At 51.8% G+C, this 21772-nt stretch overlaps 1 protein-coding gene across 3 annotated transcripts; it reads left to right on the forward strand.

The window, feature by feature from the left end:
- The first annotated feature begins 1882 nt into the window (after positions 1–1882).
- On the forward strand, positions 1883–21472 carry SSTR2 (somatostatin receptor 2). 3 transcript variants are annotated; one of them, XM_039501872.1, is made up of 2 exons: positions 1883–1965; positions 11251–21472. In XM_039501872.1, exon 2 carries the CDS (start codon positions 11334–11336, stop codon positions 12447–12449), a length of 1116 nt encoding a protein of 371 aa, XP_039357806.1. In that variant the 5' UTR covers positions 1883–1965; positions 11251–11333; the 3' UTR covers positions 12450–21472. The 3 variants fall into 3 exon arrangements, with proteins under 3 accessions (XP_039357806.1, XP_039357807.1, XP_039357805.1); XM_039501873.1 differs by lacking the exon at positions 1883–1965 and adding an exon at positions 9327–9641; XM_039501871.1 differs by lacking the exon at positions 1883–1965 and adding an exon at positions 9327–9578.
- Positions 21473–21772: the final 300 nt, after the last annotated feature.

Consider the following 21772-nt stretch of genomic DNA (forward strand, 5'->3'; position numbering starts at 1 on the left):
ACTGAAGCAGGGGAACGCTGTTAAAGGTAGCTCTCGTTGGCAGCGGAAGCCAAAGCCAGTCTGTGTCTGAGCTATAGACGGAGAGGAGGCGGATGTGCAGACAGCAACACGGGTATAGGCGACAGAGAGGGCAGCGCACTGCTAGGCATTCGTGAGAGATGAAATGACACAGTCATTATTATCGGCAGCGGCCTTATCAATGCTATCATGCTGCTGGAATGAGAAGGCCAGCTGAGTGCCCCTGTTGGACAACTGGGGGCGTTGCGGTGGGGAGAGGGGGGGCTCCCATATTCCTCTGAAATACTCTAATCAGACGGGGAGAGCGCAGAACAAGCTGGGAGAACTAGGTGTCTAGAACACCTTATTCACAGCCCTGCTTCATTCCTCCCCTGTATGCTGCTGGCCCCTGGCTGTGCTAGAAAACTACACTGATTTGGCTAAAATTGATCTAGTTAAACCGGCCCAAACCTCTAATGCAGGCACACTTAAACCGGTTTAACTCTCGCTTAGATGGGTGCAGCAAGACAGCTTCCAACACGTGCTAAGTCAATAGGAGTGAAGGTTAAGGAGCGTAAGTGTGGCTGCATTAGAGATTTGCACCAGTTTAACTCATATCTGAGTGCATGTTACTAGTCTGGACCAGGCCTCAGGTCCCTTCCTTGGTCTAGTCAGTTTGATCTCAGACACACACACAAAGCCACTCGCAGTTCAAGATATCTCCATTAACACACACAATACACCCCAGCTCTGATACAGGAGACCGTCCTCTCAGTCCTGGTTCCCTGGGCTCTTCCAGAGCCTCTGCAGCCCTGGCCTCTTGAGAGACCCCACCAGGTCTGTGACAGGGACCTCCAAAAATGTCCAGCATTGATCTGAAAAAATGTCAGAGGAGAGCCCACACAGAGCAGAGATCAGATCCCGAAACACATTCGGTTTTGGTGAGAAAACTGGTGTCAGAAGTGAAAAAACAAACCACCCAAGCCCCTACTCCGATTGCAGATACGAGCGCTCTCTCCCACAGGGGGAGTTAGACTGTGGTGCATTTAAATAGCCATGACACACTCATTCCAAAGACAGAGCTGCTGCTCACTAGTATGCTGCTAAATCATTGCTAGAATTACTTTATTCCACCAGGAGGATTATTGTGTGAATTACGGTAGCGCCTAGAGGCCCTGACCAGATCAAGGGCCATTGTGCTACATGCAATATATAACTATGGTATGAAACAGTTCCTGACCCAAAAAGCTTCAATCTAAATGGACAAGACAGACCAAGGGAGGCTTATTAGCTCCCTTTTACTGGGAAACCGAGGCATGAACAAAACTAAGGGCCAGATTCTCTGATGGCATAAATCAGGGTCACGTCATTGACATCAAAGTCACTGATATGGCAAGCCAGATCTCCAGTGCCCTGAGCCAGGGCCTTAGCTACCTCTCAGACGGGCCCATGGGAACCAGAACGGCTCGTCCCCTTGGCTCCTGGCTCACTCTCCATGTTGAAGCTACAGGACTGCGTAGGGCAGGTGATAAGGCTACACCTGCGGTGCGTGGCGCCGGCCATGCCGTGAGAGACGCAGTGAAGGCCTGATGACTTGGCTTGCTCCTCTTACGCCCGCCGGTCGTTTGGCACAAGCTCTCTTTTACCCATTGTTCCGGCATGCAGGCTCCAGCCTTCCCACCCTGGTGAGGCTATCGGAGAATCCCCCAGACCAGGGGATTCCAGTGCGGGGAAAGGGCAAGCTTGAAATGACCATGGATCAATTCCTCCAGCATAAACAAGCCTCAGAACGATGACTCAGCATTTCTGCTGTCAATAATTAACAAGGCGGAGAGCAGCCGGAGCTGCAGGAGAGCCCACCAGACTATCTAGTCACAGGACAGGAGCCACATTTAGCTGGAAGGGGATGGGCCCACTGCCTCCACCAGGATTTCCATACGCAGCAACCAGGCCAGCGCTCTGCTCCGGGTGAGCCTATTCCATTTGTTAATTTCACTGCTCTGCACCTCTGGGCTATGGTTTATCCCTCAGTGTGTGTGTAATTAAATTCTCAGTTAATATTACGGGGGACATCACTCCCCCATGTTCCTTCAGGGGAGTCTGTCGGCTTCTTTCGCCACACTGTGGTGCCAAATCCACACAGGCTAACGACGACTGAAATGCCTCTGGGTTGAAACGGAGCGACACAAAGGGCCCCATCCACGTGGCTGGGGGCGAACCGTTCCTACACAATCTGGTGCTGGCGTTGGCAGCTAGAGATGGCAGGAAGGGGGCACTGATTGGCAGGGAAGATGAGCCAGACTCTTCCAAAGATTCTCCCCATCATCACGGGTAGCTGGAGGCTTAAGCAGCCAGAGTGAGGGGCAGATTGGACGCTTGAAGCAGGGAGGGAAGAAAACACACCAGGCTGCTGCTCAGGTTTGGGGCTGGCTTCACTGCTCTGTGATCCTACGCTGTTCATTTTATTTATTTATTGTTTTAAAGCTTTGGACCCGAGTGAAGAATGTGGGATGTGGGGGAGGGGTTGCTCTGTGTGTTCCACCATCAGAGCGTTCATTAAAAAAAAGGAATTAAGACTGTAATTCGTACGGCTGTGCAGGCAGCCTTCAAAACGTGCCCCAAGTCTAACTGATGCAATGTCACCTGCCTGAGCCTGCAGCCAGCCTGAAACAATTGCTTGGAGGTAAGCGTGAACTGCATTTCAATGGGGGCGTTAACTCTGGAGTTTAACAACAGCCATTTAAATGTCAGCACTTGACCACTGCTGATCAAAGCAGGAAAGAAAGGCAAGGGTGGCTCATATTCTGAAGCTCTCCTGGGAACGGAGTTTTGTTTTGCTGTCTCAAGTGGGTGGAACTTGGTTTGTGTGTGATGCATCAGAGATCACCACTTCCCTCCCAAACTTTTTTGTCCTGTGCCCAAAAGCATCCTCTACTCCTTCCATGCTGGCACCCATGCAGCATGAGCAGGGAATTGGAATAGGCAGACCACACAGGACGCAGCAAGACATTCGTAGAAAGGAAGCATTCAGGATTCCCTTTCTTGAACAGAGGAGCGGCATGCAGGGAGCCCCTACCCCCATGTCTTTCATAGCCTGCTCCTTCACTCTGTTTCCATGACAGTTATCCCATGGGAGTTTGCTTACAGTGAAGTGAGGTTGCAGTGACTTCCCCTCCGACCTTTAGGAAATCAATCTATATCGCCTCCAAAGGAAGGCAGCATGATCTAGTAGTCACAGCAGTGCATAGGGGCCACAGCACCCAAAGAATAATCCCAGTTCTCCCACCACTTTCAGAGTTTCAGAGTTTAAGGCTAGAAGGGATGATTAGATCATCTAGTCTGAGCTCCTGCATATCACAGGCCATTAAATTTCACCCAGTCACCCCAATACTGAGCCCTAACTTGGCTTAGACTAAAGCATTTCATTCCTCAGGAGGCTCAGCTGCATTCCACAGGCAGAGAACAGAAGAGAACAAGCTGCCACCAACATCCAATGCCAATGCCAGGGATTTGATTAGGTGGGACATACTCAGGTGCTCCCAGATGATGAGATACACCCCACTCTGCAGAGGAAGGCAGGAAAACCCCCCAATGTCACAGATAACATGACTTGCGGAAAATTCCTTCCTGACTCCAAACTGGTGCTCAGTATGACCCTGAGCATGTGAGCAAGACACACCAGCCAGGCATCAGGTAAAGAGGATTTTTTGTACCAGCTCAGAGCCCTGATCCACCCTGTCTGGTGTCCCATCTCCAGTGGTGGCCAATCATTGCCAAGCACTAGTATGAGTCCTTGGGCTGCTACCCACACTCCTCCTCTAGGTCCGTCTCTCCATCACTCAGATGCAATAATCCTGACCTGCTTCTTGGGAGGAGTGTGGGTAAGGCTCCGTTAGTTCTTGCACAATGCTTTACGATCATCCGGAGACAGCTACGGCAGAGGTGAAAAGTATAATTTCCCAGAACCTCAGCGGAATCTTGTCCGAACGAGGGAGGACCCTCTGCAATGACCCCTCCGCCTTTTGTTGTGGTTGACACAACAGCTACGCACCCAGATCTGAGCTTTCGCCTGATAAGAGAAGCCAGATTCTGCTCCCATTTCCTCTAATGCATGTGAGATTTTCCCAGCTATGGTGCCACTGCAGCTTTATTTTTAAACTGAAACCTACGCAGTAACGCCATGCGTAGCAATAGTAGCACAAAATCCCCTTCCTAGCACTGGCAATGCTTGTCCAAAACACAAACCGTTACCCCCGTGGGGAGTCGAGAAGCTAAACGCTCAAGGAATGTGCTGGCTCATGCCAAGCTATACTCAGTTAATTAAACCCGTCAGCAATTTAACAACAAGCCTGTAACACACAATGGGCCCCATTCTGCTCTCGCTGACACCGGTGGAAAACAGTACTAGCTGCAATGAAGTCGACTCAGCGCCCCCGATGTGAAAAAGAGAGGAGACTCCGGCACAGGGGGCGTAACCGCTCCATCCACAGCATTAATGGTGTTGATAAAAGGAAAACACTTCTGTTTCCAGTTGGCAACTTCTCTGCAAGCTGGTTGTGCTTCTCGGCTGGTGATAGAGCAATACAAAGAAAAGTGAAGCCCACACTGGGAAATCTGCCTTTCCAGACACACCAGCCAAGAGTTCCAACAGCCAGGGTGAAATTCTGGTCCTAACGGAACCAGCGGCAACATTCCCATTGATGTCCACAGGGCCAGGATTTCACCGCATGTCAATTCCCCAGTGTATCTCACCAAGGGAGAAAACCATCATGAGCAATATATTAACTGAGCTACTGTCAAGCCTGCCTGCCTGCCTGCCTGCCAGCCGGGGGAGCACAAATTGACAAAGACATTCTGGCCTCTAAGTTTGGCCGTCTCTATTTTTGAGAAGCCAGCCGACTTCTCGGTCAGATATTCGCTCCTGCATTTCTCTCCCACTGGTTTTACTGTTCACCAAATCAGCATGGAAACTAGATTGGACATTAAGAGCCCCCTCTGGCTTCTCCTGCCTATGTCCCCTGCCTGTCACCAGCGTGGAACATCCCATGTAGTTATTCACAAATGATTCTAATGCTACACACAGGATTTTGTCTTTGGATATGGAACAGGCTGCAGGGGTGGGTGAAATCATAACAGCCCATCGCCTCTGAACTGGCATCCACACCGATTTACAGGATCTGCTCCTACGCTGGGTTAGAAATCAGCCCTAAATCTTAACAGGATCTAAAATAGCTTAGAAGGACCCTCTCAGCACAAACACTGCTAGACCCTGTTCACCATCGCTGGCCAAATACCATTTAACTCAGCCATGTAGATGCAAGTCCGTCATTTTTGTTTGGTTTTTGGATCAGGGGGTCGGTTTAGATGCAGGTCGGCTTGTACGCGAGCGTGTATGCTAAATGAATTTCAACAGCTCATAGATCTGTGAATCAAATTACAGCAAATCTCTGCGTGCTCTGCTCAGTAGGAAATAAGGAGCAGGTGCTATTGGGCTTGAGGGCACTGAATAAAGCATCGGTCAACAGGGAGAATCCGCAACTAAGAAAGTCACACAGCATGTAGACATCAGGCCTGGTGCAGTGGAATTTGTCATAGAAGGAAGGAACTTAGCTGGGGCATGCACACAAGTCTATGAGTGGGGAGCTTATAGAGGAAGAGAGTGTCTTGTCCTGGAGTTGGAATGATCAGAGCATGTGGAATGGTTTACCTCGTTAGCAATGCAAACGGAGGGGGAGGGGGGAATGGAATGCCCCCTACGGATCTAAAGAGGGAACTGACAGCACCCCAAGAGACAAAGTGGGTGAGGTGACATCTTTTATTGGACTAGCTTCTGTTGGTGAGAGAGACAAGCTACACACAGTTCCCCTTCAGGTTTGGGGCGGATTTTTCACACCCTGTGTCACGTGAACAAACTAAGAAGAGGTGTGGTGGATTCTCCACCATAGCAGTCTTTAAATCAAGACTTGGTGTCTTTCTAAAAGATCCACTCTAGTTCAGCCAGAAGTTACGGACTTGAAGCAAGAATCACTGGATGAAGTCCCCTGTCCCATGCCAGCGGAGAGAGGATAAGCCCCTTGTATGTGGTCACACAGCAGGGGCAGGAACTGCACTCAGCTGCCCTACCTCCCCCGCAGTGGCCTGAGCGCCCCACTCGTCGGTAGCAGTAAGGAATAACTAAACCCTTGTGGGAACGGAGGTGCATTCCCAAGGACCGTGCTGACCCCCAAGGGACCCCTACGTTCAGCTCTGGCTGAAGTCACCAGAGAAGGCAGCAGTGTGTGGTCATCGCGCTTGTCCTTTTCTCAGAAAGTTCCCATTAGCAGGGCCGAGGCAGGGTCTGCTCCTGAGAGGCCTGTGGGGCCGGGACTGACACTGACCATGCAGCATGGAGCCCCAGCCCGGGATCAGCAGAGGTAGCTGCAGGGCTGCACTGGCAAAGGGCAGCTTGCACTGGATGGGAACCCACCCATACCTGCGTCCAGCCGCTGCTAGCGGCCTTGTCATTCAAACTGATGCCGAATGGAAAGGAAAGGTTCTTCCCTTGGCTGAGGCAGGCGACTACAATGTGCAAACCGCCTTCCGCTAAGTCCAAGGAAACGTCAGCGCCCGGCTTTGGCTTCCCCACAGAGCAGCTGCCTGGATCAAGGACAGCATCTAAAGCGCCACACACAGGACTCAGCACGGTACAAATAACCCTCTCATTAGGATGCTGACAGCTGCACCATCTGCTCTCTCAGATCCCTGATACCCTGCGCTCCTTTATGAGCCTAATTGGGATATTTATTTCCAGGCTGTTTATTTCAGGGAATGGATTTTTCCATCCTCCTTGGGATTTATGAGACTGTTAATGATTTTCCTTTGCACCCCAAGGTCTTCAGCTCTGCCTTGGGACGTGAACTTCCAACCACAAATGGGAATTTCAGCCCCTCTCTGGGTTAATCACCTGGCTCTTTGGCCCAAGCTGGTCTTCATTTCCTGCATTCTCTTGTCTCTTTGATGAGCGATGAAGGAGGGTGCAGGGAAGTAGCTATTATTTCATTGCATCCAAGCTCTCCAACAAACCAGAGCAGAGGTTAACTCCCCCAACCCTGTCTTCTGGTTTTCCTGCTCAAGTCATTGCTACTTGGTAACTAACTCCTGGTGAAAGACAGGCTGCCCATCCATAGCTCTCAGCACTTCACACATTCCAGGCAGAGATCTCAAAGCACCTTGCAAAGGTTGCATCACAATCCCCACCTCTCCCTGTGCTCTCGCCAGGACAGCTGGGACCTGGAACCTCTGTTAGCCCCAGGAGTTGAACTCATGGGGCCAGGGTGCTGTCTGTGCACTTTCCCAGCTGGAATTACTTCCCATTTCAGGGCCATCAAGACTTTTTAAGTGACATGTTGGTCTGATCGGTCCTGCTGCAGCAGGCAGTTCCAGCGGTAGCAGGAGCATCAGTGTGTTTTTCCCTGCACGTCTGGGCTTATTGTCTTAAACCTGGTGCCAAGGAGAGTCATGGCGCTGGCCTCAAATAAATCTGGAAGCAATAATTAAAAGAAATGAAGTGTCACAACACCCGCTTCAACGGAGAGAACTCGACAGAGGTGAAAGTCGAGGCACAAGGAGGGTAAGTGATTCAGTGCCAGATCTTGCATCCTCTGCACCCACAAAGTGTCTTGCTGAAGTCAGCATGTCTGCTGCAGTGAGCGAGGACAAGTCATGTGAGCACGCATGCAAGGCTGGGCCCTTTCCTTGTGTCACGCAGCTGGGAATCAACTGGCCCAGGAGCTTTGGTTCGTCTCAGTCCCCTGCACTAACCACACCCAAAGGAAAGCAAGTCTGGATAGAAAGGAGCATCAGGCCTGATGGCTCTCCCGTGGCTAAACAATATACACTCTTTTCAGAGGCCTTTTCCTTCCGATCCCAGTTTGCTCAGATCAGGGAAAAGTCCTTTAGAAACAGACGACACTGTTTTCTGACCAAAGAGCCTGAACTAGTGAAACTAAAAACTCCAACGCAGAGAAGTAGAGAAAGTTGATGAGATTCGCTCTCCCTGAAATGGTTCATCTTTAAAAACCTATCCTGGAAAAATCTCACCCTCCTTCATGCATGATTCTCCACCTTCACCCAACCACACTGCCTTGCTCCACGCCAGCCTGGTGCTCACCTGTCTAAGGGTTTTGCCAGTTCCAGTTTCCATCATGAAATCGATGCTAAATTCTCTTTTTTACACTCTCCGTTGACTCAACTTTACAAATAAACAGCGTGTGCTGCAGGACGCTCCCGGGAACAGAAGTCCTTGAGAATTGGATACACACTACAATAATGAATTTGCAAGACGGGCCAGCTCTGTCCAGGGGGAGATGAAGCCAGAAACCCAACGGGTCCCTCACCTGCTGCACTCCGAACAGAGCCTGCTTGGGAAATCCAACCTGCTCTGGCTGCAGCCTTATCGCCCATCCTCACAAGTGCCTGTTGCAGGGGAAACCTAGCTCCCTACTTGGGTGGGCCTCTCATTTGAGGGCCTCTCACCCCATCCTTCCCCTGTTTTTGGTGCATGTGTCTCTCCCGGCTACCTTCCCTTTCTGCAGCGCTGCGTCAACCTTAGCCCCCTCACCTCCCACCCCCCAATAAAACCAACCACCTCTGCTCCTCAGCAGCTTGCCAGGTGCTCTAGCGGCTCAGCGATTGCTTGGAACAAATTCCTTCTTTGGGGGCAGAACAATTGTGCAGATTAAACCATAGCTCAGAGGAATGCGGCTCGTTTACTGCATGCTGGGTTTGTTGTGGGGGCGACAATGGTCTTGGAGAGAAAATTGGTTTTAAAAGCGGCTTGAATTTGAGGCAAAGGAGCCAGAGCTGCATTCCCCTCCCCCTCTCTTTGTATTATGGCCACATGGGGAGTGGGACAACCCTTTAGTTCCCTAGGTCCAGATCAACTCACCCTGCATCGATCCCCCCCGGTTGTCATCCTCCTCCCAAGAATGCAGCTGGGTCTGGGCACGAGCACACCACCCGCTGTGAGATGCACACGCTGCGCGGCAGCTGCATTAGCACTATTGCATGCCACTTTGGCATCACCTCCCTCCCTGCCAGGGACCTGCCAGCCCCGCCTCTGTTAAACCCCTGTGCAGAGCCGAGGGATTTTCCTCCGTCCGCACCCCGCAAGGCAAACCTGCCCCCCTCCCTTCTGCATCAGGGGAGGAGGGGCAGGGGAGGGGGCTGCTTGCTTCAAAGCTCAGCCCCCTGCTCAGAGGAGCCGCTCCCCCCACCCCCCGGCACAGAACCGGTGCACTGGTGCACAGAGAGCAGTTGCTTTGCATGACGCAGCCGCTGTGCGCGGGGCAGGGGCAGGGGCAGGGGCTCTCTTCGCCACCGCTGCTGGGGGAGCACTCGGGAGAGGCTCCTGCGGCGTTAGCTCCACCTGGGTGCGAGCCTGAAGCTCGCGGCGGGCGCCTGGCTCCCGGTGCCTCATCCCGGCAGGCAGCCGCCGAGCTCCCGTCTCCCCGGGCAGCAAGAGCTGGATTCCCTCCCTGCAAACCAGGGCAAAGCTGAGCTGGGGCTGCGGCAGGAGAAACGCCCGCCAGGACCGGGCAGATGTGAGTGAGCTCGAAGGGGAGCTGGGCTGGGGACCCCACACCTGCACGGGAGACTTGCAGCAGGTGAAAACTTCTGGAGGGGGAAGGCAGCTCTGCCTGGGACCTGCTCTGGGAGAGGCTGCCAGGCAGGGCTGAGGCTCCTGCAGACTTGGCTGCTGCTTTCTGGGGGGGCTCCGGAGAAACAGCCCCCCGGTTGTTTGGAGCCAGGGACACCTAAGGGGGAGAGGGGGCCCGGCCGGCCGGGCTGCTCTTCCCCTGCTCAGGAGCCTGGGACTAGCTGGGGGAGGGGGGCCCTGGTTTGGGGCAACAGCGCAGGGAGATGGGAGGGCGCTTTAGGGAATGGGTCTCGGTTTGCTAGCAGGAGCTGGGGGAGTTCGCAGAGTCCTTCGCTTGCTCCTGGTGGGGGTGGGGGTGGAGGGGAAACTGCATGTGTGTATTGGGGGGGGAGGTTGGGGGGGCTCCTTTTCAATTTTTTCTGTGCCCCCTCCCACCTTTTCCATTCTTCTCCCTCCCCATCTTCCCTGAACCCTTTGGGGCTTCTCGCACCCTTTGCGGCTTGCCCCCTCCTCTGGTCTCAGCAGCGGTTCGGGCAAGGAGACTGCACCCCAGGGAGCTCATCCCATCCCTGCCCCCCATCAGGTCTCATTCCCTCTCATCCCTCCCCCGCTGGCTTTCCTTACCCTCCGCCTCTCCCCACTAATCCCCTGCCCAAGGCGGGGTAGGAACCAGTGCCCAAGGCAGGGAAAAACCCCTCCCTCCCTGAGCCAAGCCCGGGGGGGCTCAGCCCTCTACCCCTTTGGAGCCCAGTTCCCAGGGATCTGCACCAGAGAAGCCTGGAGTGCTAGGAGCCAGGAGGGGCTTCTCTGCCAGCAGCGGCCCTTCTGCTGAAGGTGCCAATTAAGACATCCAGCAGCGTCCCATTGCTCCTGCCACAGCGCAGCTGGAGCAAATGCACATGAGCCTAGCAAGGGGCTCATGCTTGGACTGAGCAGCAGACAGCTTTAGCCAGGCTGTGCTGAAGTTGCTGCTGGAGAGGACTGTCTGTGGGAGTTCGATAGGATGGGATGGGGGCAGGGGGGAAGGGAGAGGAAGAGCAATTGGAAAAACGTGCAAGATTGTTCAGGGTACTTATACAAAACTAAAACGATTTGCCTGGGTGCATGCGTTTTCCTGAGCATTCAAAAGGGCGCAGAACAGGTTTTCCACGGGAACCAGCTGCAGCAACAGTTCCCTCTTAGCTCCTGAGTCATCATAAAAATTGCTGGCACATTTTAGTTGGTTTCATTGAACTGAAGCTCATCCATGCTACTCCTGTATTTGATTTGCCAAGCCAAAGTCATTCCTGGGGTAACTCTACTGCCGTCAATGGGTTTTCCTCAGGATGGGGTTTGGCCAATAATATTTAGATGTTACAAAAACAACAGGAAGGAAGGAAGAAATTTCTAACCTGTCTAGCTAGGTCAGCCTCCTGAATAGGACACAGGCTTCAGAGGAAGGTAAAGAAAAACTGCAAGAGGTAGTCATGGGAGAAACTGTCTCCAGGGATCATTCGCCCCTGACGACCCCTCGCCCCCACCCCACCAGCAAGAAGTTGTCTTAAGCCCTGAAGCAGGAGGCTTCAGCAATAACGAATGCGCTTCTTTATTCTTGTTTTGTTGTGTTTGATTTTTAGATTTCTCTGCCCCACTCCCGTAAACAAAGAAAGATGAGAATTCATTTCATCTGAGTTTTACCTGCCCCTTGAACAACAGCACCATGGATCTGGCCTACGAGCTGCCCAACGTCACCGAGTTCTGGTTCTCCTCAGCCTCCCAGTTCGACAACTTCTCCACGGAGATGTCTGCCAACGCCTCCCAGAACACTACGGGCCAGCATTTTGACCTGACCAGCAACGCCATCCTTACCTTCATCTACTTTGGGGTGTGCATTATAGGCCTGTGCGGCAACACACTGGTGATCTACGTCATCCTCCGCTATGCCAAGATGAAGACCATCACCAACATCTACATCCTGAACCTGGCCATTGCAGATGAGCTTTTCATGCTGGGGCTGCCGTTCCTGGCCATGCAGGTGGCTCTGGTTCACTGGCCCTTCGGCAGAGCCATCTGCCGGATTGTCATGACAGTGGACGGGATCAACCAGTTCACCAGCATCTTCTGCCTGACCGTCATGAGCATCGACAGGTATCTGGCTGTAGTCCACCCCATCAAATCCGCCAAGTGGAGAAGGCCCAGAACGGCCAAGATGATCAACGTGGCCGTGTGGGGCATTTCCCTTCTCGTCATTATGCCCATCATGATTTATGCTGGGATCCAAAACACCCATGGAAGGAGTAGCTGCACCATCATCTGGCCAGGCAAGTCCAGCGCGTGGTACACAGGGTTCATCATCTATACCTTCATTCTGGGCTTCCTGGTGCCCCTCGCCATTATCTGCCTTTGCTACTTGTTCATCATTATCAAAGTCAAGTCCTCTGGGATCAGAGTGGGCTCCTCCAAGAGGAAAAAATCAGAGAAGAAAGTCACCAGGATGGTCTCCATCGTAGTGGCAGTCTTCATCTTCTGCTGGCTTCCCTTCTACATATTTAACGTCTCCTCCGTCTCCGTCTTCATCACTCCCACACCCTTCCTGAAGGGTATGTTTGATTTCGTCGTGGTTCTCACCTATGCCAACAGCTGTGCCAACCCCATCCTCTACGCCTTTTTGTCCGACAACTTCAAGAAGAGCTTTCAGAACGTTCTCTGCCTGGTGAAGGTCAGTGGCATGGATGATGCAGACAGGAGCGACAGCAAGCAGGACAAATCCAGGCTAAATGAGACCACGGAAACTCAAAGGACTCTGCTCAATGGTGACCTTCAGACAAGCATCTGAGAGGACTCCAGGATTGCCCTTCTCAGCTGTCCTCTTTCCTCCTCCTCCCCACTCCTTTATATGGCAGTAGCACATAGCAAGTCAGGTCAAGAGTACTTGGTCTTCGTTTGCTTGTCTTAGGGGATGGTAATGCAGGGACGGGGGCCTGTGCCAGGAGTAGCCTCTCAGCAGAAGGCAGGTTGGTTTTGAGTATTCAGAAAGATGCTGTTCAAATACAACTTCATACATGGAAAAAACAGACACACGCACACACACGTGTTTAAACATATAACATGAGGTCATGGGCCAAATTCATTTCTGTTGCAACTGCATTGGTTGCACTGGTGTTACCCCCAGGGATGTGTTTGGACGTACAGAACATGTTCACACATCTCTAACCACACCCATGTAAACGGGCAAATTCAGTAGAGTTGCACATGTGTAACTGAGGCATTTCTGCTGGACTTGGTTACACATACCAACATGCTCCATACAGCATAGATCACATATGTCTAAACAGAGCTATTCATGTCTGTTTCTTTGCAAATCAGGAGAATCAGCTGAAAATGAGAGAGAGAGAGAGAGAGAGCGCACACAGTGAGATCCTCCACTAGGACATGAAGAATATTTCATTTTATTACTCAGCTAGTAAAATTTTATTTTTTTAAGAATGAATCTCCTGAAGTTCCCCAAGTTTTATTAGACTATTACTGTATTTGTTTACAAGTTGCTTTTCCTGCCACGGGAGAAGCAACAGATCAGAATGAAAGAAATCACAGCAGAAGGAAAATATCCCAGCCCCAGTACAGAGAGAGAGAGAGAGAGGGTGGACAGATAGGACTTAGACTCCTAAGAGATTTGGAACCCAATTCCCATTAAAATTGATGCCTTGAGACAGCCTGGAAAATCTCAGTTTATATACACACACCTGTGCAGTCAGATACATGGTGGTGGTATGTACGTGAGCAGTGATATTTGTGGTGCACCTTTGATCACCTGACCTGGACTCTGCCCACCAGTCCATCTATCCAGCATTATTTCTCACCTCCCAGACCTTAGAGCAGCTCAAATACAGCCACCTTCCCTCCCCCCACCCCCTCGCTTAAATCAACTTGCCATAAAAAAAGCTTTTCTCCTCTCCCTCAAATGTATAATGTTTCCCTTCTTCCACCTGAAATGAACTATAAACACTGCTCCAAAGGGCGGCATGGCCACCTTCAGTCCTGGGCTAGTGGTGGGTTCCCATAGTCACACAGCCGTTGCTTTTCTGTTGTTTTCCTCTAGTGGAATATGGCAGGGACTTTTAGCGAGCGGCTGGCTGAGAGGCATCAGAGATTAGCAGCAGCATCCTTCCCATGGAAAGTACCTGCAAGTTTTTAATCTGCAGAGAGAGACACAGATTCTGAGTGCCGTTCAGTTCTAGCGTTCATGATGCTGGGACTGAAACAGCTACCAGAATATTGCTGAGGTGTACGTGTGCTTTGTGTGGTGTTATATCACACACACACACTCTCTCTCTCTCTCTCCTCAGCGAGGCCTTTAAGTCCCACGTGCATGTTTTCTGTTGATGTTCCTGGCGAAGGCTGGCTACTAAGACAAGGTGGATGTTTACTTTGCCATTGCTCTGAGCGTGGATGTTTCTGACGCCGCAGATGTTGTCTAAAGAAGATACCAAGTGAGAGGCTGAGGGACATTTGACAGCTCTGTCTAAAATACTGACAGATGCCAGGCATGGTTGGTGTGTGCTTGGTTCTAAAATGTAGTTACCATTGGGAGGTGGAGGGGTGGGTTCGGATTCTGGGGGAATGAGCTGTGATACTGCCGGACCAAATTTTCTTCTCAGTTACAGTGGTGTAAATCTAGCCTAACTCTCTTCAGAAAGCAGAGCACAGCTTCTCCACACCTGTGAAGGCAGCTGTAAAGTGCTTGGGGGAGTCTGGAGCCATGGTGCCAAGATACTATGGCGATAGATGTAAATACGTCAGCTGGGTCAGCGAGGATCACATGCTGGAGGCTAGAGCAAATGGTAATTGCTGGGTTCACCTGTAGAGAAATCTACTGATGCTAATCAGATCTGCTCCTCACCCCCAATCCACCCCGTCAGAGTGACTTTAGGGAATAGGGAAACCCTGCCAATAGGGAAACCCTGCGGCTTAAGGGGTCTGATCGGGGGGAAAACAGAACAGACATTTTTTTCTTTAAACCGCCAGTAGGTCTCCAATTGCACTGGTATAACTAGCAACCTAGACCTGGTCTCTTGTGATGTGGTGCTTTCAGGAGAAGAGGAAGCCCTGGGGAGATGGGAGTGACCTCTTTTGAAGCAGCGAGGGGAGCTGAATGTTTGTTCTCCAGTGCTGCAGAGTGCTAGAGAAATGACGCCTGCATTACGGCCTTATAGATTTCGGAGGGCAAGTATGTAAATCACATTTTCTGGAGGAAGAAAGCTCATCGGGTACACAGCCAGACCTCCCTCCAGCTCTCACCTTGTTCTCTAGTCAGCCCGAGGCATTTTGGTGGCGTTTGTCACCCTAGTGTCTGAAAGCTTTACAAATGATTCCCGCCCCATTTTACAGATGAGGAAACCAAGCCCTGCAGAAGTTAAAGCCAGTGTTTTCCAGCGTTGTTTCTCACTGGGCCGACTCCATGCCCTGGGTGCCGACGTGCCTCAAGCCGGGCACCCAAAAGTGAAAGCAGCCCAGCTGAGCGGGAGTCGTTTGAAAACTTTGGCTGAGGCCGTGCCCATGCTCCCGCTGGGAGCCTCCCCACTCCCAGTCCTGTGCCTCAAATACAAGGTTTCTCCTCCCTCCCTTTGCAGCCAGCCCTGATCCTTCCACCTAGCACCACGCCTCCAAAGCCCACAAGTGGCATTCAGTGCTACAGGCCGTATTCCCTAGAACCCCACCCCTTGATTCCCCCAGGCACGGTCCTTTACAACTGTGCAAAATCAGTGCAACAGGGTGAACAGGGCTCCTCAGCCAGCCTAGGAACCATTTACACTGGGGTCAATAGCTACACAAGGAGGATCTGGCCCCTGGGTGCTAACTAGCTAGGTTAGCGTTCTGCTGGTGCAAAGCAGAGTTTTGCACAGTCGCTTCCATCAGATGAATGTGCCCTTCATTTGTTTTGAACCAGAATCTTGATATACTCCCCTCTCCGTTACATTTAACACCTGCTCAGGCGTGAAACTCTGCCCTCAGTTACCAATATGCAACCCCATTGCCTTCAGAGGGGGTAATCGACATCTGGGCTCACGCGTGTAAGCAATCGCTCCCCCTCGCCCCAGCTGTCTTTTCAAACACAGGACAGAGAACAAGAAGTTTCACACACACACACACACACACACGCACGCAGCCCTTTAGCTTGTTGCTGGCCAGGTGGCAAGGACCCTGTTTTATCTCTGGGCTGTCTGAGGTATGCTGCTATATGCCATTTTTATAAGGAGGAAGTAAATATTAACCAAGGCTTTGCAACAACAAAAAATAAAATATACTATTGATGCTCCGGGGATTAAAAACAAGAGGAACATGTCACATTAAAATGAAATATGGTGTCGTGATTGCCAGGCTTGATGCAGCCGGGAGTCCTTTGTTAGGTGCAGGTTTAGTGTTACAGCATTGGCAGTGCACCAGCTCAGTTGGAGGGGCTGAATATCTCGTGGGTAGCGTGGGAGTTATTTGTATGGAAAGGAAGTAGCGGTGGGGAGAGAGAGGTCTGCTTCAACATCTCTCTCCTGATGAATATTTGCAGGACTTCTCCCGCAGAAACCTACAGCGCAGCTTTATCCCGGAGCCTGCTAGCCACTTGTGTTGTGTAGCAACACTGAGCCCTGTCTACACGCAGAAATGGCACCTCTTTGACTTATGTCATTTTTTAAAAGAATCAGTGGAAATGGTGGGAACTCGCTTCTTTTAGTGTCAACGGGACTTACAGCGGCTTAGTTTACACCTGCTCCTGGTTGACTTAGACCAGTCCAAAATGAGCCTCCTGGTTTTAACTAAAATAGGAGCGTACCCGTGGCCGTTAGCACCTGTTTGGTTTAAAATCGCACCTCAGGGTTAAACCCATGCAGCTTGCTGGTGTGGACGTGCGCTGAGTGGCAGAAAAGGGACGGAGATGGACAGAGTTGGCTAGTTGTAACGTGTGCCCAGAAGTCTAGTCTAAGAGCAAAAACCTTTTGGGAAGTTAAATGTTTGGCTACTTCACGCTGTACAAACGATGCAGCTGAGCTTCTGCTCCTGGGAACAGCTGTTCAGTTAAGGCCAACTTTTTCCAGAAGAGGCCTCGGTTGCGGGTGGAGGGCTCATTTTTCTGGGGTCCCCACTTGCTTCTGGCTTTCAGAAGGGCTGAGCACCCACAGCTGCAGCTGATGTCACTGGGTGCTGAAAGTCGGCCTGGCCCCAAGAACTGAGGTCCCACTTTTTAAAAGGTTGGGCCTTAATGAGGATGAATTAATGAAGCTCCGTTTTTCCCCCAGACACACTTGAGGCAAGAGAAACTGTCCATGAAATTGTTTGGGCCTGATCTGGGACCCTAAATTCACCCGTTTAGTCTATCCCGAGGGAATTTTTACTGCCTGGGGAGAGAGCTGGTTTGACTTCCTTCAAATTCTTCCCAAAAAGATTGGGCCATGTCGCATGCTTGCAATTAAGCAACGGCAGTTCCATCGCTGATGTGTCTTACCCACTTGATTTTCAAGGGAATTTGTCCTGACAGATGGTACATTCAGAAAAGCCTGGTGTGCCCCCAGCAAGTGAGATTAACCAGGAGATTTACAGCAGGCGTGTTGATTTTGGCAGTCGTGTGTCGGCGTGCGGCGGGGAGGTGGTGGTGTTATTTCACACATTGCACTTCCCCCAGGGCTCATTAATGAGGTTAATTAGAACTCCTCTCGGTCCTAGTTGAGGTTTATTGTGCTCTGCTACCGCAGCCCCAAGGATATTGGGAAGCAGCGAGAGAACCACTAACGCCATCCTTCCCAATGGTGGTTTCTTTCTCTTATCCAGCATGGGCCTGATCCTGCACTCCTATTTGGTTATAGGTGGTTTGTTTATTGTAGGGTTGCTTGTGAGTGCTGTGCTGCATGCGTTGCTTTGTTTATTGTCGGGAATGCTGGGCAGCACACGCAGGTTTGGTTACCGTGGGGTTGCCGGCGAGTGCCCGTTGGTTCTCGTCGGGAATGCTGGGCAGCACAAGTGGGTTTGGTTACTGTGGGGCTGCCGGTCTACTGAGGAGAGAATGGAACTGCCGGTCCGACGGTAGCATCGGGCTCCAGGAGCTGCCCAGCCCATCGAGAAGGGGCTTGTGGGCACTGCAGGATTCTTTTTTAAAAAAGAGGGATTTATGATCGGGCAAAGGGAGCATGGTTTTGCTCTTCAGGGCAGGGACCCTCTGTTTGTGCTGTGTGCATACATACAGCACCCGGCGCGCTCAGGGCCCCGATGCACTCACAGCACCAATGAATCACTATTAGAAAAAGCTACAGACCTTCCCCTTTTGCCCTGGGATTAGCAAATCCACCTGGGTTTTGCAGGGAAGATTCAGAGATTGCAAAGCCAGAAGGGACGACTGTGTTCCTCTAGTCTGACCTCCTGCATAGCACAGGCTGTGGGTCTTCCCAGAATTAATCGATAGCCACTGGGAGAGACCTCTCCCCCTCACGCCTCCCTGCAGGAGCCAAAGGCTCAGAAAATCCTCCTGGCCATTCTCTTCAGTCTACCGGCCCTTCCTCCAGGGCCTGACCCTCTGAACTGCCGGGAAGCACCTCAGAGCCTCTCCCAGGATCAGGCCCATTGACATCACAGGAGTCAGGCATGCTCAGCTCCCAGCAGGATCGGGCCCCTGAACTGCCTCAGTGACTTCTCTTTGCCTTCCCAGCCTCGGCATCCCTGCCTAAGCTGAAGGGGAGCCGGAGCATTGTTTGAGCAAAAGCATCGCTGCCTGTCTCCATGGCGATGTCACGGCGGAGCCACGACTTCCCAAACGTTTCAGAGTGGTGAGAACAGCGGCCTGTCCACCCGGGGCTGACCCCTCTCATCCCCCAGGCATTGCTGGGTGCTCTGCTCCCCGCAGTCACACGACTGGGGGCGGTTGCGTTTTGGGCCACGGACGCTTAACCCTTGCGCAGTGTGCTGCCACTCCAAAGTGCTGTCTGAACATTAACCAGGCCAGGGAGGTAACGCTCATTAGCCCTGGGTTTCAGAGGGAGGGGAAACCGAGGCAGAGGGGTTGAGTGACATGATAGGACGGGTCCCTGAAACACCCTGGGGGTTGACACAATTGCAGTTAAGCCATGAGGAGCTTCACGCGGGCGAGCACATTGCGAGAGGTGCAGCGTTTTCGGTTCGAGGAGGACAGAGGGACAGACGGCCATCCAGTAGGTGCTAGAGTAGCTGAGCAAGGTGCTGAGTGCCGCTCATTGGTGGGCGAGGGCACTCAGCACCTAGCAGGATAAAGCCTTGGTGAGCGAGCGAGAGAGAGAACCTGCATGCCCCCTCCTTTGTTAGTCATAGCGCAAGGTCTCCATTTCACTTAGCCAGGCGGGTGCTAATAATCCCACCGGGGAGACGGGGCACTAGGCGTCTCCGGCAAGGTCAGTGTCACCTTCCTGACGCCTCTCCCTGATTCTCCAGGCCCTACCTCTCTGCTCTGGTCTTTCTCAGTTCCCTACCATTGATGGGGGGGACCCATCACCCCCCGAACTCGCTCCCATGTATGGTATAGGCCCAGAGTTCAAAACTAGCCTTAAAACTTGCCTGCTTGGTTATTGGCTTATCTGGGTGGGACCCTGTGGGATCCCAAACCAGCCAGGTTTTCCCAGGCCCCCCATTGGGAGCACTTGTCCTGGTTGAGGATGAGCTCGCTGAGTGCCACCTACCCCCCTCCTTGGCTGAGTGGGGTCGCTTGAACGCCACCTCTGCCCCTCCCTCACCCCAAGGGCTCAGCATGCTGGCTCCATAGTCCCTAAACCCAGCAATGCAGCACTCGAACACAGAACCTAGAGTGAGGTCCCTTGTGCTGACACTAGGCCAGCGTAGCAGAGCTCTGCCTCGATTACACCCTGCTCTGTTGCCTGGTTACTTCCTTTTTCGGAAGGTTTTCCTAGAGATTTACCCGAGGGGTGCAAATTGGAGGAGACTGATTTCCAACACCAGTCAATGGAATCCCCTTGCTATGTCAGCGTCCTCTCCTCTGCCCTGTGGGGGTAGAAAGCTCATCCACACTGTTGCAGAGAACAAAGTCCCCGTCCGCTCATTTTAAGCTTGTTCGCTACCAAGATTAGCACATGCAGCAGCAAGGGTTACATGCCTGTGGACACCCGTGCTGTGATCTCAGGCAAGTTGCCCATCCATGTCTCACACCATAGCTGTGGTTTGTTTGAAGGATCATCCATACAATGATTCAACTGTGAACAATACGTATGTATGTATCTGGTTACAGGCAGGAAGGCCTTGGTCTAAGAGCGATCAGTTTTATAACAAGGCAGTAAAAGAAGGAAACAGAAGTAGCTGCAGCAGAACTCTCAGCCTGAGATCCAGGCCAGTCCTCTGGTAGCGAATGCCCCAAATTCCCTTCTGTGTCTGCCAAGCACCTATTTTTGCATCCTTTGTCCTCTGCAAGAGGAGGTGGTGCTAACCCCTTGTTTCCTGGTACAGCCCTTTTGCAATCAGCTTGAATATAGTAGCTTCACACAGGTTAATAATTTGGGAACAAAATGGCTCCCAGAAGGTGGCGATACCTGAACTACCGCTCACTCAGCCATTTCCCATGGAGAATGTTAGAAATACTTTGTGCGGTTCATCACAGAAAGGGTCCCTGCAGGCACGAGCAAAGCAATGCAGTGGCCCTAGGAGCTTTGGAATCGTGGAGAATTCAGCTCCACCTCTGGGCTGCAGCCCGGTGGGACTACAGCGTAGCTGAGAAATCAGGGCAGGCCCTTACCAGAGGGGCGAGTTCAGGTGGATGTGTGCTTTCCTGCGTGCATCATTCCAAAAGGCCAGTGCACTTGCTTTGGCACTTCTGCTGCCCCTCCATGCACTTAGTACCTGTTTTATCTGAGCCCTTATGGGACTTCTCAGTCCCACTGAAGCATAACCCGAGTCACTCAAGGAGTAAAGTCCCCTAATCAGACAAAGGCCCTGGCTCTCCCCTCCTTTAATCCAGTGTAAATCAGGAGTAACTACGAAGTCAGCCAGGTTACACCTGTTTGTCACCATGTTCAATGGGTTTTAGATCAGGCTCTTAAGTCAGTGGGAAGGGTCCGGCAGAATTAGGCTCTAAATCCTGTGTGCCTACCCTATTATTTTAACCTGAGCTGTCAATCTCTACCCAAAGGACAGCCGATGACAATGACCAATCCCCTTGCTTCATCCCTATGGTTCTTTGATTCCCTGGGCCCAGTGTCAGGGAGAGCAGGAGCAAGTCCGCTGGGTTTACATTGGCGTGAGGACATACATCCCCTGTTCCAAAGGAGAAAAAGCTCTGACAAAGCCTCAGAAAGCCCTGACTGCTGCAGTGATTCTTCCCCATTCTAGCTGTGGGGCTGGTTGAGAGGAGAGAAGGGGTGTATATACAGTACATAGCAACACATTTTATTATTATTATTGTAGCGATGAGACACTGGCATTTTGTACCCTGCTATTTTGCTGTTGTTCCGAGTGTATGAGTCCACCCCTGCATGTGGTGTTTGTGTGCGACGGTCAGACCCTCCTTGTGTGGTTCCAATTAATCCGTGTTGCCTTTGGACCCAGCCCTGCAATCCTGGCTGGGAGGAACAGGCCCATTGGACTTCAGCTGGACCATGCTCTGGAGTAAGTTACACAGTGGAATAACAGCTCTAGCCTCTCTGCCGAGTAAGGCAGAGTTTCACTCAGAACGAAACCTGTATCCCTCAGCCCCCACCGGCTATCTATTTATGTTCGCTATGCGATGTATGTGTGTGTCGGTTGTGATACCAGCTGTGACTTCGGGACTGTAACACCAGAAGTAAAGTGACTTTACTGGCTTATCGTTTCTCTTTGGCAGTCTGTTGTGTATAGGGGTCTGAATGAAACCAACGCCTCTGCAAAGGGAGAGGGCATCTCGTATCCCGGCTGTACACATGGAAGCTGAAAGCTGGTTGGGGCATGGGGGCGGTTAATACAGTTTCTGATTTCCCCCTCAAAAATTTTTTTTATGAATTAATGTTATTTTCTCGATTATAAGAAGGGATCAAATTTTACCTCGGGGGAGATTGTGGTGGTAGGCCCAGCCCTGAGGACAGGATGGGGCATGCAGTGCACTAATAGCTCAGTGGTTTGAGCACTGGCCTGCTAAACCCAGGGTTCTGAGTTCAATCCTTGAGGGGG

Source organism: Mauremys reevesii, linkage group 15 (genome assembly GCF_016161935.1).
Source record: "Mauremys reevesii isolate NIE-2019 linkage group 15, ASM1616193v1, whole genome shotgun sequence".
Lineage (NCBI taxonomy): Eukaryota > Metazoa > Chordata > Testudines > Geoemydidae > Mauremys > Mauremys reevesii.

Coding starts and splice junctions, on each gene's coding strand:
- SSTR2 (XM_039501872.1), top strand. CDS start 11,334: ATGGATCTGGCCTACGAGCTGCCCAACGTCACCGAGTTCTGGTTCTCC.